Raw genomic sequence first — 16470 nt, forward strand, 5'->3', positions numbered from 1 at the left:
TGTTTTATATTTCTTAACTTCGAATGCTGTAGAAAGATATATGAGCTTATTGTGTGGCTCTCACTACTGCCAGATGCACTAATTTGAAAATAAATTTCATTTTACATAAGAACTATTCAATCTATTTTAGTCTTTATCACCAAAAGCACCATAAATTAATCTTTTAAAACTTGCCATGATTTCTATGGCATTTGCCGTATGCATTGACATATTGTTGCACTTTGCAAGTAAAGCTAAGTTTCAAACAAAATCATATTTTGTGCTACCATTTCTTCTAATTTAGCCCACTTTAAAATATTATAATTTGTGATAAAATAATTGAAATGCTACAGAAATGTGCTAAGTAGAAAGTAGAGGCTGATCACATCTCAATCTATCTTCCAGAAGGTAACCCTGATATATACTCTTGCAGATTCAAATTATATTTTAAAGGTATTAAAGAAGCTTGCTGCTTAAAGGAAACTGATGATGAATCTTTCTGTAAATTGCATAATTAAAACTTTTATTATTAAAAGCCTGCTAAATGTCTTTTTTCATATATAGGCAATCCATAATTTATATTTTAATATTACTGTGATAAATCTGAGAGAGAGGTTAACTTTGTCAGGGGTTTGGAATTCAAAGGCATTCCCCTGGAGTCTTTTGTCAGGCAACTTTCTGGGATCATGTTTATAAAAGTGCATAAGTAGTTGGTTCAGATTTGTGGGATATTCTTTCAGCTTACTATTGGTTCATAGGAATAAAGAGGGCAACAAGATAAGAAACTGACTCAAGAATGTTTTATTTAGGTAGTTTACTTTTGATATATGCAATGAATTAAATTTTAATAGTAATTAAATCTTACTAGTTAAATCTTAATACGTAAATATTTCAATACAAAGTAACAGTAATTTTTATGTTACAAAGTTGTATTTTTGGCAGTGTGATGAAGTGACAGACTGTGTCCACACCATATGTAGTTTTGTTGTACTTTCTTTTATGTGCCTTTATCTTTGGAGCACAGATAAAAGGGCTTAAGTTTATGCAAGGCATCATAACAGTTATCTGGGATAAGATTATTCTGTTAGGAATTTTAGCTCCACCTCAAATGGCCACTCTTCCATATCCATTTTGTCATCAATAAAATAGGAATAATAACACTATTGACAGCTCATAGAGTTATTGTGAAGATTAAAACAAATATTCCACATGATGGCATTGAGCACATTGTCTGAAACAGACTATGGGTTCAAAACTGAAAATTAATTTTAGTTGATTACCTGCATCTAGATATCTAGATACAAATATCTAGTCAGTAGTTAGAAATTGATAGATCCCTCATAGAAACTGAAATATGACAGCCTCAAAACTAATAACTGGTTAGGCACAAGAAACAGAGGACTAGTAGTTAGGAAATAATGCATATTATTCAAGTCAAGGGAAGAAAATAGTAAAATTTTCATAATGGCCTGAAAAGATAATTGATACTTTCATTGGTATATTAGTTTATTTTCAAGTTATAAGCTGGTAAAAAATACCAACAAAATATATTTCAAATAACTTAAAGTTATTGAGGTAGAATTCTAGATGAAGAGAAAGTTTGATGATGTAAACAGGAATGTAAAAATAGTAATCGCCATATATCCAAGAGGGCACTGACATTAGTCAGCGGATGAGTAAACTCCACTCCATTACAACCATGTCTCTATAGACACATGATTTCCTTAACATGTTTCTTCCTCCTATTGCTAGTTATTGAGAATTAAACATAGTGTTATAGATATTACGTGTATTAATAAATTCATACATGGAAAGGATTTTTCTGATTTTAAATTTGTTTTCAGTGTACAACATAACGGTCATGCATTAGTTTTGGTAGGCATGATAGTCTTACATGTTAACTTGGTTAGGCTCTGATAGCCAGTTATCTAGTTCCCGTGAAGCTACTTTGAAGATGTAGTTAATATCTACAATTGGATGACTTTAAGTAAATGAGACTATCTCAAAAATGTGGATGGGCTTCATTCAATCAGTTGAAGGCCTTAACAAAAACGGTTTTCCCAAAGGAAAAGGGATTCTGACTCAAAACTGCAAGAATATCATCCTACCTAAGTTTCCAACCTGCCAGCTTTCCCTACAAATTTCTGATTTGTCAGTGCCTACTATTGCATGAGCCAATTCTTTAAAATAAATTTCTTTATCTATATATCTATATTTGTATGTCTTATTAGTTCTGTTTCTCCTGAGGACCCTGCCTCATACAGTAGGTATCTAGCACAATCACATTTTCCATAGGTCATTAAAATAGACTAAGTATTATCATTAACAGTTCCTTTAGTTTTCTATTATAAACTCGCTTATTAAAATGTAGTTATGGGGCGCCTGGGTGGCGCAGTCGGTTAAGCGTCCGACTTCAGCCAGGTCACGATCTCGCGGTCCGTGAGTTCGAGCCCCGCGTCGGGCTCTGGGCGGATGGCTCAGAGCCTGGAGCCTGTTTCCGATTCTGTGTCTCCCTCTCTCTCTGCGCCTCCCCCATTCATGCTCTGTCTCTCTCTGTCCCAAAAATAAGTAAACGTTGGAAAAAAAAAAAAAAAATTAAAAAAAAAAAAAAATGTAGTTATAATGCATGATGTACAGAAGATTCAATTAAACAAATAGGTGTGGATTTATCAGTAAATGCAAAGAATTGGGCTTTATGTTGGTTTATAACATATACATTATAAATATATTATTATTATAAATATTAAATATAATTTAATTTAAATATAATTTATAACATATGGTATTTATATATATGTGTGTGTGTATACACACACACACACACACACATATATATATATATATATATATATATATATATATATATATAATTAAGTCACAATTCCTGTCTTCAGTGGAGAAAAAAATCTACATGTAACAATTGAGTGGAATCAAATTAGTGAGTGTTTTGATAAAGGTATTCATAAAATAATTCGTAGCTCAGAAGTAATGATTCTCTATGGCTGAAGTATGGCACATTTGGGAGAATGTGGAGGGAAATCAGAGTGGATGAGTGGTGGTAGTTGGATATTAAAAGTTCTTAAATACCAAACCAAAGTATTCAAACTTAAACTTGTCACAGGGCACCAATGGATGTTGACTGGGATTTTTACATTGTCTGAAATGTTATTCCCTAGACAACTCTATGAAAGGAAAACTGGTAAGACAGGAAATTAGAAGCAAGTGGTTGGATAACCTCAGAACATCACAAAGAACTTTCAAGTTTCACAAACATGATGCTTTGGGTGTTAACTCACAATATTGTTATTTCAATATTATCTAAAAAGTCAGTAGTCTTATAAAATAGATTTAAGTTCTAAAAATGAGCATACGGTTAAAATTATTATTCTTAAAAAGAATAAGAATTCTTCAAAATGTTAATAGAAAACTATCACAAATTAAGCTTTTATCAATATAGAAAACACACTTTATAAGAAGAAAAAAATCAAATAAAAAACCATTTGCTTTTTATTTTACAAAATGTATTTTTAATGACAAATACCTTAACATACAGAATTCAGTTATTAAACATTTGTTAAGTACACTTACCTCCTATATGATGGGCATGTTGAAGAAATGATAAATGCATTTCAAAGTAACAAAATACTCACTGAGTTTTATTTAAAACAGGAGTCTCATACACTCTAACTATGGAACTTCTCATGATTTAGAAAAAATAGTACCTTGTCTTTTAAACTGATAAATTTTTTGGATGGTGAGTTTGGGTCAGACAGAAATTGTCTGTCTTAATAAAAAGTTTAAAAATTAAAGTAAACCTATTCTCAAAGATAAAGGAGTAAAGCATTTCTTATGTAGCTTCATAATAAGACATAGATACATGAGACTTCAGATTGTATTGGAAGGAAAAGAGGATTCCTCAAAAGCTGTATCTTATGTGTTTCTTATTTTCTCTCATTAAAAAAATAATAAAGAATTATTAGATCATGGATTATTGCTGAGAATCTGATAGTTAGCTGGCATCTATCCCTATCTTTGAGAATTTCTTAAAATGCTAGACAATACATGAAAAATGGTAATAGGACAGTATAGAGCCTACAGTTTTAAATGATATATAGAAATGCAGCTAGAAATTGTATATCTAAAAGTTTAATTTTAATAGTAGAGATATCCAGGGTAAAAAATATAAAATTAACTAGTAAACCCTCGAGATCATTTATCATGACTAGCATGAATTCACACAAAAGAAATCCTATCATTTTTCTATCTTTTTATAAAAGACAGTCATCTGTATAGTACTGGGTGAGAGAGAATGAGACAACTATAATTTATTTTGTACTAATATTATTTTTTGATACTGCTTTATTTGACAAACATCAAAAAACTAGGAAATAGAGTACAGATGACACTACTCACATAGGCTAATATAATTAGCTAGGATATGTTTTTCAAATTACAGGTAATGACCCATTAGTGGATTTTGAAATCAATTTTGTGGGTCAAGACCTGTATATATATTAAAAAAAATAACAAAAAATAATAGAAATAGAAAGGGAAGGAAAATTTCCAGACTCATTTTATGAAGCCAGCATTACTTTGATTCCCAAACCAGAGACCCAGCAAAAAAAGAGAACTACAGGCCAATATCCCTGATGAATATGGATGCAAAAATTCTCAACAAGATACTAGAAAATCGAATTCAACAGCATATAAAAAGAATTATTCACCATGATCAAGTGGGATTCACTCCTGGGCTGCAGGGCTGGTTCAATATTTGCAAATCAATCAATGTGATACATCACATTAATAAAAGAAAAGATAAGAACCATAGGATCCTGTCAATCGATGCAGAAAAAGCATTTGACAAAATTCAGCATCCTTTCTTAATAAAAACCCTCAAGAAAGTCGGGATAGAAGGAACATACTTAAACATCATCAAAGCCATTTATGAAAAGCCCACAGCTAATATCATCCTCAATGGGGAAAAACTGAGAGCTTACCCCTTGAGATCAGGAACACTACAGGGACATCCACTCTCACTGCTGTTGTTTAACATAGTGTTGGAAGTTCTAGCATCAGCAATCAGACAACAAAAGGAAATCAAAGGCATCAAAACTGGCAAAGATGAAGTCAAGCTTTCACTTTTTGCGGATGACATGATACTATACATGGAAAACCCGATAGACTCCACCAAAAGTCTACTAGAACTGATACATGAATTCAGCAAAGTCACAGTATACAAAATTAATGTACAGAAATCAGCTGCATTCTTATACACCAAAAAATGAAGCAACAGAAAGACAAATAAAGAAACTGATCCCATTCATGATTGCACCAAGAATCATAAAATACCTAGGAATAAACCTAACCAAAGATGTAAAAGATCTGTATGTTGAAAACTTTCGAAAGCTTATGAAGGAAACTGAAGAAGATACAAAGAAATGGAAAAACATTTCGTGCTCATGGATTGGAAGAATAAATATTGTTAAAATGTCAATACTACCCAAAGCAATCTACACATTCAATGCAATCCCAATCAAAATTTGACCAGCATTCTTATCAAGGCTAGAACAAGCAATCCTAAAATTTGTATGGAACCACAAAAGACCCCAAATAGCCGAAGTAATATTGAAGAAAACCACAGCTGGAGGCATCACAATCCCAGACTTTAGCCTCTACTACAAAGCTGTAATCATCAAGACAGTATGGTATTGGCACAAAAACAGACACGTAGACCAACGGAATTGAATATAGACTCCAGAATTAGACCCACCAGTGTATGGCCAACTAATGTTTGACAAAGCAGGAAAGAATATCCAATGGAAAAAAGTCTCTTTAACAAATGGTGCTGGGAGAACTGGACAGCAACATGCAGAAGAATGAAACTAGACCACTTTCTTACACCATTCACAAAAATACACTCAAAATGGATGAAGGACCTGAATGTGAGACAGGAAACCATCAAAACCCTAAAGGAGACAGCAGGAAAAAACCTCTCTGACCTCAGCCGCAGCAATTTCTTACTTGACACGTCTCCAAAGGCAAGGGAATTAAAAGCAAAAATGAACTACTAGGACCTCATGAAGATAAAAAGCTTCTGCACTGGAAAGGAAACAATTAACAGAACTAAAAGGCAACTGACGGACTGGGGAAAGATATTTGCAAATGACACATTGGATAAAGCACTAGTATCCAAAATTTATAAAGAACTCACCAACCTCCACACCCAAAAAACAAATAATCCAGTGAAGAAATGGGCAGAAGACATGAATAGACACTTCTCTAAAGAAGACATCCAGATGGCCACATAAAAAGATGCTCAACGTCACTCCTCATCAGGGAAATACAAATCAAAACCACACTCAGATACCACCTCAAGCTGGTCACAGTGGCTAAAATGAACAAATCAGGAGACTATAGATGCTGGAGAGGATGTGGAGAAATGGGAATCTTCTTGCACTGTTGGTGGGAATGCAAAGTGGTGCATCCGCTCTGGAAAACAGTGTGGAGGTTCCTCAAAAAACTAAAAATAGAGCTACCCTATGACCCAGCAATAGCACTGCTAGGAATTTACCCAAGGGATACAGGACTACTGATGCATAGGGGCACTTGTACCAAAATGTTTATAGTAGCACTTTCAACAATAGTCATATATGGAAAGAGTCTAAGTGTCCATCAACTGACGAATGGATAAAGAAGATGTGGTTTATATATACAATGGAATACTACACTTGGCAATGAGAAAGAATGAAATATGGCCATTTGTAGCAACATGGATGGAACTGGAGAGTGTTATGCTAAGTGAAATAAGCCAGGCAGAGAAAGACAGATACCATATGTTTTCACTCATATGTGGATCCCGAGAAACTTAACAGAAGACCATGGGGGAGGGGAAGGGGGGAAAAAAGTTACAGAGAGGAAAGGAGGCAAACCATAAGAGACTCTTAAAAGGTGAGAACAAACTGAGGCTTGATTGGGGGGGTGGGGAGAGGGGAAAGTGGGTGATGGGTATTGAGGAAGGCACCTGTTGGGATGAGCACTGGGTGTTGTATGGAAACCAATTTGACAATAAATTATATATTAGGACACCATAGAAATAAAATAATAGGACACCATAGAAATAAAAAGGAAATATATGATAAGTATTATTCCATAAATAATCCTTTTTTTTTCAGTTGTTTGTGTCCAGAGTTGAGATGTAAAATTCATAACTTAAAACAGATTGTGGGTGGAAATATTTCAAAAACCTGAGCTAATATTTCAAAAACACTCAGAAAATGGTCATCAATGTATCATTGTCAACCTGAGGTGGACTTCCACAGCAGAGTTCCACTGAGGTCAGCCCCAATACAGGGGTATTTTAGTATCTTGTCTATGTCCCAGATAATGGAAAGTAGAACACATTTAAGTCACTCATGATGTCCAGTATGGAGATGATTCAGTACCAGAACCTTTAAACAGAGAACTGAGTTTTCATATCACCTTTATGCATTGATAAAATTATCCAAATGTAGTATATTTTCACGTTCTTACTACATATTTGGAAGGACACAAAAGCTACACTTTTTAAATTTTCTAAAAATAAGGCAGTGTTTCATAGGATCTGCAACTGGGTCAAACCTTTTAGGGATTTTGAAAGTGGTGTCTAATTTATTTGTTTAGACACTGATGAAGAAAATGATAAGTGTGTGTACATTTTTACATTTAAATTTTTTTTCTAGAATTGTAGTTGGAATCATAAGCAATTATATTCTGAACTCAATACTACGTACTATATACAGGTAAAGCTCTGGGAATTCTTAAAATTAGCCATTATATTAATTTCAGAGTGGTTAAAATAATGTGCCCTATATTATCACTGAAACACTTTAGTTGTCTTCATGGAATTTGGTCTCTTATTACTTCTATGTTACCATGGGATGTGATATTAGATTGAATGATTTACACCATTGAGATCATAATCGATCTTGTTATTGCTCTCATGGCTGCCTTTTCAAAGAACAGAACATTTTTCTTGGTTGAACAAATACAGGTTCTGATAATAACTAAGTGTATATTTCTTCACTTGAGATTTTGCTGTAAAGTTCTTAGCAAAGTATTACGATAGCTCAGTGGAGACTCTTCCCACTGTATCTTTTTCCTCATTTTCTTAGAGGTAAATTAGAAGAAAACACTTTTCATTTGTGGAGTCATGGTAACAATAATATAATTTCACTGCTGTCTGGGACACTGGGATAAACATCTTGTCTCCGTCCACTTACCTTGCTACATGATTAATTACAGGAGCGAAGTTGGTTGGCCCATACAGTTGTACAGATTTCAGACTCCTATAATAAGCCTCCATGACTCCTTCAATGCCATCACAGTAGGGATTTTGAGGGTTTCCATTCTGTAGAATTTACAAGCAAAAAAGAGTAAAAGTTAATAGTGTCTACAAAGATCAAATGAAAAAGAGAAAAGATATGTTGATACTCAAAGATTTTAAGATTTTTTGGAAGCACATTTATAAAATAGCAAAACATAATAAATGAAGTGGTCAACAATAGATTACAATATATTATGTAGATTATGATATGATGAATCTAATATATAGTCATTAAAAACTGATACTCTTCATAAAAAGAACCGCAGAAAATTCTAAATAATCTTGAGAAGCTGAATATCACAACATTCCATAATTACTGTCTTCATTTTACACATGTCTGTGAATATGTAGAGAAGAACATATAAAAGTCCTGAAAAGAAGTAAATATTAACAGTGGTTAACTCTGGGTGATTACATATAATTGGTGGCTTTTTTTCATTCTTTTTTTTTTTTTATTATTTTTTTTTAATTTTTTATTTTTTTTTCAACTTTTTTTTTTTAATTTATTTTTGGGACAGAGAGAGACAGAGCATGAACGGGGTAGGGGCAGAGAGAGAGGGAGACACAGAACCGGAAGCAGGCTGCAGGCTCTGAGCCATCAGCCCATAGCCCGACGCAGGGCTCGAACTCACGGACCGCGAGATCGTGACCTGGCTGAAGTCGGACGCTTAACCGACTGCGCCACCCAGGCGCCCCTCATTCTTTAAACTATTCAGTCTTTTCTGAGTTTTCTGCAGTGATATCTATTAAAATCAAGAAAAAAAATTGCTATCCATTCAGTTTTACCTTATAGAAGGAAAAATATGAAACATCTGCCACATGCACATTTTCATGTTGCAATAACCCCAAGCAGAGAAGGAATGCAATTTGGTGTGAGAAATGTCAAGACAAGGTAAAAGGAATAGAATCAAAGAATCATCCATGTTCTTTAAGGGAAATGAGCTTGCCATTAGGTTCTTATTCTGGAGATGGCACCTAGAAGGGCAACTTTACACCTGGAGACCCAGACCAGCTTTTCCATACCTTAAATGCTTTGGTATTATGAGGGTTAATTCTCCTAGACCAGATTTAACAAATAACATGAAGCAGTATATTAGTTATCTATTGCTTTGTGGCAAATTACGTCAAAATTAGTGGTTTCAAACAGTAATTATTTCTTATCTCAACATCTTTTGGGTGTCAGCAGCAGCTTAATGGATGGTTCTTGTTCACAGTCAGTATGCCAACCTGGACACCTGAGAGCTTAACCAGAGTTGCAGAATCTGCTTCCAAGAAGGCTCATTTAAATGGCTGCCAGCAGGAGGTCAACATGGTCTCTCTGCAGGGCTGCTTGAGTGTTCTTACAACATGGCAGCAAACTTCCTCAGAATGAGCAATCCAAGAAGACAGCAAGAAGGAAGCCCCAATGCCCTTTATAAGCCAGTCTCATAAGATGCACACCATCACTTCTACTTTAATCTATTTGCTAAAAATGCATCCCTAAGTATAGCCTATGCTCAAGGGAAGGGGAGTTAGGCTCCACGTCTGAAAGGGGAGAAGTATTAAAAACTGTAGATACATTTTAAAACACTAGAGACCTTAATTATATTTAAACATAGTTAATAATAATTTCATGATGCATGTTTATATCTGAACAATCACTGGCCATTTATAACTAAAATTTGTTGAATTTTATATACTAAGCTTTACACTAAAGCACTTACATGTATTATATAGATTTTACAACAACCCTAAAAAAAGCAGATAAAGTATTGTCATTATCTCCACATTACAAATGAAGAAACTAAGGCACTGAGAGCTTAGATAACTGTGCCCCAAAGTTATTTCAACCACTTCAATTTTGCCATTTCTGAGAGAGGAATTTTTACCCACTTTTTCCTATTAATTTTGTCTTTTCATCAAATTTTTTATTCATTAACTATCATGTCAATTTTTAAAAACATAAAAATAATAAAAGCCCTCTTATAATTTATAATAATATAGACCTCTTTATAATTTTATATTATACAATTGGTTACATTAATTGATTGAAATTATAATGTAAAAGCTTAATATTTAGCACAAAGCAGTTAATGATTGCTTTTGATGTTAATCTGAGCTGACCTATTTAACCTTCCTTTAAATAAAATTTTATAGTGTTCTTCCTTTAATCAGATATGAAGCTGATTAAAATTAAAACTCATTATTGATTTTTAGCATATAAAAATGTATTCCATATCTGCCTTTAGGGGGAGAAATACAAACCAAGATAGTTCTGAGCAACTTTTTCATTATCCTTTTAACATTTTGACTAAGGGTTTATATTTCTAGAAAATAATATATTTTCTGTATTCCTGTGGAACTGAAATTACAAGGTCACCATTTTTCTCACCATTTTATTTCTTAGTGGAAAGATAATTAGTGGATGCTCTATTCGTCATTATGGAATATTTAAAGCACTGATTTCTGGGGGCACCTGGGTGGCTCAGTCGGTTGAGCGTCCGACTTCGGCTCAGGTCATGATCTCACAGTTCGTGGGTTCGAGCCCCGCGTCGGGCTCTGTGCTGACAGCTCAGAGCCTGGAGCCCGCTTCGATTTCTGTGTTCTCCTCTCTCTCTGCCTCTCCCCTGCTCATGCTCTTTGTCTCACATAAGTGAATAAACATTAAAAAAAATTATAAAGCACTGATTTCTGCATTAGTCCTAATTCTGTAATAAATTGCTCTAAGAATTCCTCATACGAGTTGGATGATAAAAATATTTATGATGTAAAATTATACACTTTTTAATATATGCTTGGCATGATATCAGGATTATTTAAAATAATTTACAGCTATTAAAATGAGATTTTCCTTTTAATAACCAAGTTATTATGAGTTACACAAAGATTTTTTTAAAGTCTGTTTAAAACTCCTTTCACAAACCAATTATGTGTTAGTTACTAATTACTAACAAGCAATTAGTTTTTACTTGTTAAAACAAATTAAAATGAGCTCATGTGTGCAACTAGCCCAAAAGCACAGGATATTTTTGAAAATAAGTGTATTCAATTTTGTTGTTTATTAATGAAGGGGGCAGTGGATGCCCTATTTTATATTTCCATTTTAATTAACAACCTTTTCCATTTATAAAATAATGAATGTTAATTTGTAGAACACATAGCACATAAAGAGCAGAATTTGAAACGAGCACTACTCCCACAGTGCAGACTTAAGTGTGGGGAGGGACGTTGGGCCCTTCTCCATTTTCCCCTCCATTTGGTTCCCTGAAAGATTGTACTGAATATTTAGATTCAGTCCTAAAAGAGAAGACTATATATAGTCTCTGCTGCTGCCTAGAACCTATAATACTTTTCAGCAGGCCTAACAAGCTGACAAAATGTTGAACAGAAGCTCTAAGGAGTTGTTACTTTACTCTTTGAAATGTATCTGCTGCTGCCCAGAGATTGCTTACTGTGGAGAAAAGTCTCCCTTTTATTCAATAAATAAACATCTGTTGAGCTTCTATTTTATGCATACAGTGTTAAGACCCTTGCTTGTTAAACTGTTAGCATCTAAAATTTTTTTTAAATGTTTATTTTTATTTTTGAGAGAGAAAGACAGTGAGAGCTAAGGAGGGGCAGAGAGACAGAGAGAGGGAAACAGAATCTGAAACAGGCTCCAGGCTCTGAGCTGTTAGCACACAGCCCAATGCAGGGCTCGAATTCACGAACCATGAGATCATGACCTGAGGTGAAAGTCGGATGCTTAACCAACTGAGCCACCCAGCCGCCCCAAATTGTTAGCATCTAGATGGGTGAGAACACACACACATGTTAAATTGTGCAGATATCTATAAATGACAAGATAAGTGAAAAGTAGGCCAGCACTTTTCGAGATCTAGTATGAAAAATCACTTGGACAGGTGTACCATTTCTCTATTGATCATTGCAGGAGACTTTCCTTTAAGGGTCACTGGCCTCATGCCCATTACAAATACTTCCTCTAAAGTTCCACACTATTATGCTATTATATTTTCGGTTATAACACCTTAAGGAGTCATCAAAATCACAATGGGAGGAGAGCAATGACTCCTTTTCACAACGTTTGTGCTAACGTGGTGGTACCAGCACATTCTTCCTTTCCTTTTCCCATTCCCTGTTCTTTTTCCACAATGGAATACATGAATATATTCTTATTCATATTTCAAATAAAAAGCTGGGGTTTATCTGAGACCCTTTGGATTAACAGCAAAGAAAACATAAAAAAATAAGTTTTTATGTTCAACTTTGAACATTTGTGTTAGCCCTAAACTCACCAATGAGGGATTAATTTTTAAGAAGGCCTCCCTTGCTAACTGAAAGATTACTTGAACTCAGTGTGATAAATAGATTAATGTTTATGAATATACATCACAAATTCTTACCATGAAAATATGAGGGTTTGTTAGGATTACAGAGTATATTAGTTGTTAGATTGATATGGGACAGTTTTTCTATTTGCCATTTCAGCACCTAGAGACAGTTAAGGATGAAGTTAACAGAATAGTTTAGCAAAAAATCAAATCAAATACTAACTCTTTGAAGACCTACTGAAGTCTTACCTGTCTTATTTACCCAAGAAAACAAAAGTGCTTTGAAAAAATTAATCAGTTAGTAATGTTAAAGTTCATGTGCTATCATCAGTGTTGTTTTCATCTTCAATTTGGGGGACTATTTTTCATAACTTTAAAGGGGTATGATCTCTATCCTATAAGTATTTGAGTTGGGTTCACAAACTTTTAAGATGCAAATAATAAAAAAAATCCTTCCATGGTAATAGATATTTGCATCGGTTTTGTTGTGAGGAAAGAATTTGGAAGTAGGAAAAGCAGAAAAAGAGAGGTTTAGAGAGAGAGATAAAAGGAAAAAAAAACATACACAAGGGTGAGAAGAAATGTATGGAAGGAAAAATTAATAAGTCCCATTTAGTTTAACATAATTATTCTCTTTCTTAAGCTTTAAAATAGCTCATGACCTTTTTCCTGAAGCACTTAAGACTTAGCATCACATGAGTGATTTTCATGGTTTTATAAGTTTCTGGGAGATTTTAATTCTCTAAGACACAACAAAATCCCAATAGATATTTATTTTTATATGACAGTGGGAATGTGGCATGTGGGCTATTTCATGGAAGAAAGAATTAAAGCCTCCAGCAACCTTTCCTGAAATTGTGTGGGCAATGGAATAGATAAGCAAGGAAAAGTATAGAAATAAAAATGTAAAAATACTGCTCTTAAAAGATATTTAAGGAAGTTTAAATCTAATCATACAAAAGCTTGGGAAGTGTGTGTGTGCATATGTATGTATCATAATCATACTATATCATGGTGTTAAAAAGCACATATCTGAGAGGTGGGATTCATATAGGTACTGTTATAAAATTTGCTTTAGTAGTAGTTAAAGAGCATGTATTCTAAAATAAGACTGATCTGGGTTCAAGTCCTGTCTTCTGGAATCCTGGTTAATTCCTGTGATCCTAAGCTGAATTACACAACACATGGGACACTCTTTAACTGTATTCAATATGACTGACACTTCCTAGAGTGATGCAATGTGACAGTCATGATATACCTACCACACAGGAATTTTATGAAGACCATATAAGAAAATGATTGTAAATATTTGGCTTGACACCCAGTAATTACTCAAAAAATGGTAGTATTATTTTTATTTTGCTTGCAGAACTTCTAAAAAATCTCTGATTATGCATTGCTTCTGTAACATGAATAAAAACAGCAAAGACTTACAAAGATAATGGGGATGCAAGGATTTACTCCTGAAATGTGTAGAGGGTAGGGAGGCACTTCTAAACAGAAAAAGCCAAAGTTTTTCCAAAATGACAGGCAACCATTCCTATATTGATTTTCCCATTATTTGATCAGAAAGTACAGGGAGAATAAGGCTGACTGGGTGTATAAGCATTATCTTTGTGGAGTTTATTTGGAAAACAGAGTGCATTATCTTCAATTATCAACATTGCTTATCTTCAATCACAAAATATGGACTAGATCTATGTAAACATTAACTAGATAAATATTTATTTCAGTCATATCTATTCCATTCTATTGAAATCATAATTATAGCCACAATTATTGCTTCACATTAAAAGAAATTAATTTTAGTCATAACTAATCCTTTAAATTTGAATATGGTAGATTAAGGTAGTCACACATTCTTTGAGACAGCCTCCCATTGAGAGGTGAAGGTTACTTTGAAAGTTGGATGGCCTTAGTGATTTGCTTGACTAAGAGAATTTAGCAAAAACAACTTTCTGGGATTTCTAATGCTATGGTATAGAGAGCCCTGCAGTTTCTACCTCAGCCTTTTAGAATACTCATTCTGGGGAAGCTGGCTGCCATGTAAGAAATCTGACTACCAAGAGATGGCCATACTGTGCTGAGGTCCATGATAACCACATGGGCAGGTCCTATGTTGAAAAAGGGAGAGATGTCCAGGCAACTCAGCTATTTCAGTCATCTTGAGTATCAGATATGAGCAAAGAAGCCATCTTAGGGGACATGCTGGCCCCAGAACACATGATATAGAGAAGAACTGAGCAATCCAACCAACAGCCAGAATGTAGCCCAGATATATGGTTCTAGTCAACAATTCCAGCCACCTCTAGCCAATCAAGGCATCCTACTTAAGACCCCAGACATCTTGAAGAAATATATCATCTCCTATTGTATTCTGCTTAAATTCCTGACTCCAAAATTATGAGTATATGAAATGGTGTTGGTTTATGCCTCTAACTTTTAAGGAGTTCGTCATATAGCAATAGACAACCAGATTAGACCCTCTGAAACCAGATGGACTATAGATATATTTATTACTAATCTATTTCACTGTCTTTTTCTTCCATTATATCACACTTCTAAATCAATCATTTTGCAAAATTGAGCTGAGTCTATAGTCAAAAGAGTTGCTACGTGACTGACTAAAGCATAAGTAGTGAACCAACATTAAAAGATATTATTTTTTTCAAAAGATCAAATCCTTGTGATGTACTCTTACCAAAGCAAATTCATGAGATATCCTTCCATCTGGAGGCAGTTTTGCACCAAAACCTAGAGCTGGGAACATTTTATCACTGTCATAATCTTGAACGATTTCTCCCACTGCTTTCAGGGCCATTCCATAGGCATTCAGTTGGTAAGGATTCATGTAATGGAGAGAAGTGGGCTGGGCAGGGTTCCCTGATGACAGAAAAAATATTTCAAACATAACTGATTAGAGTAAAGATGTCATTTTCTTGACATTTTCTTGATGTCTATTTCAGAATGAAATACTTAAAATTATGTTTTCTGCCTACTTCCATACTATGTCAAATAGTTTCTTTTTGGATGGATATTAACATAGAAATAGTTATTACATTATACAGACATGTAGAAAGTTTTCCAAAGATATGCCAAAGCATATGCAGATTTTGTCAGAAATTATTCCTCCCTGTCAATGCCACAGGCTATTTTTGAATCTCATTTACAGAAGAAGTATTTAAATACTTTTGTTAAACTGATTTTATTGTCATCTTTATTTTTAAAAAATCATGTGCCTTTGCCTTGAATCCTTATACCTATAATTAAAGGACTCAACTGATTTAATGCGCTTCAATAATTACAAAGCTTCCTAAAGTTCTGTTATAAACATAAATTGAATATTTGAGAAATATCCCAATTTAATCACTTAAAGAAAAGAAAGCATAGCGATTTTCAAATTCAAGCTAATTAAATATCTGTATTTGAAAAATTATTCACTGTTTCTAACTATACATTAAACTGAGAGTCAGAAGGCTCAAAGTCCAGTCTCAGAATTTTCAAGACAACACCTATAAAATGTCTGCAATAAATCCTACCACAGTGTTTACTGAAGGACAAAATGAGATTATGTGTGAAATGATTAAAAATACCAAAGCGCCATAGAAATGTAAGGCTTAACTGCTACTGTTATTACTGTCTGGGTCATCCACAAGGTTCTGAAATTTCAATATACTTATACTCTATAGGGTGTTGGATTTGAATAGAGATGAATTTGAGTCAGAAAGAAATATACGTGCTACCACTCAAATACATTGATATTCACATTGAGTTGTCCTAATTACCAGCACAAAGGCCGCTTGAAAGTCCACTTAGTTT

General features: G+C 34.0%; 1 protein-coding gene across 2 annotated transcripts in view; it reads right to left on the minus strand.

The window, feature by feature from the left end:
* CPNE8 (copine 8) overlaps positions 1-16470 on the minus strand; it is a 236797-nt gene that overhangs the window by 30579 nt on the left and 189748 nt on the right. For both annotated transcript variants that reach the window (XM_045467285.1, XM_045467287.1), the window contains exons 15-16: positions 15353-15534; positions 8238-8365 (exon numbers count right to left, since the gene is read on the minus strand). In XM_045467285.1, coding sequence (XP_045323241.1) covers positions 8238-8365; positions 15353-15534 — 310 coding nt within the window. The remainder of the gene's footprint in view (positions 1-8237; positions 8366-15352; positions 15535-16470) is intronic.

The sequence above is a fragment of the Leopardus geoffroyi genome, chromosome B4, assembly GCF_018350155.1.
Source record: "Leopardus geoffroyi isolate Oge1 chromosome B4, O.geoffroyi_Oge1_pat1.0, whole genome shotgun sequence".
NCBI classification, from domain to species: Eukaryota; Metazoa; Chordata; class Mammalia; order Carnivora; family Felidae; genus Leopardus; species Leopardus geoffroyi.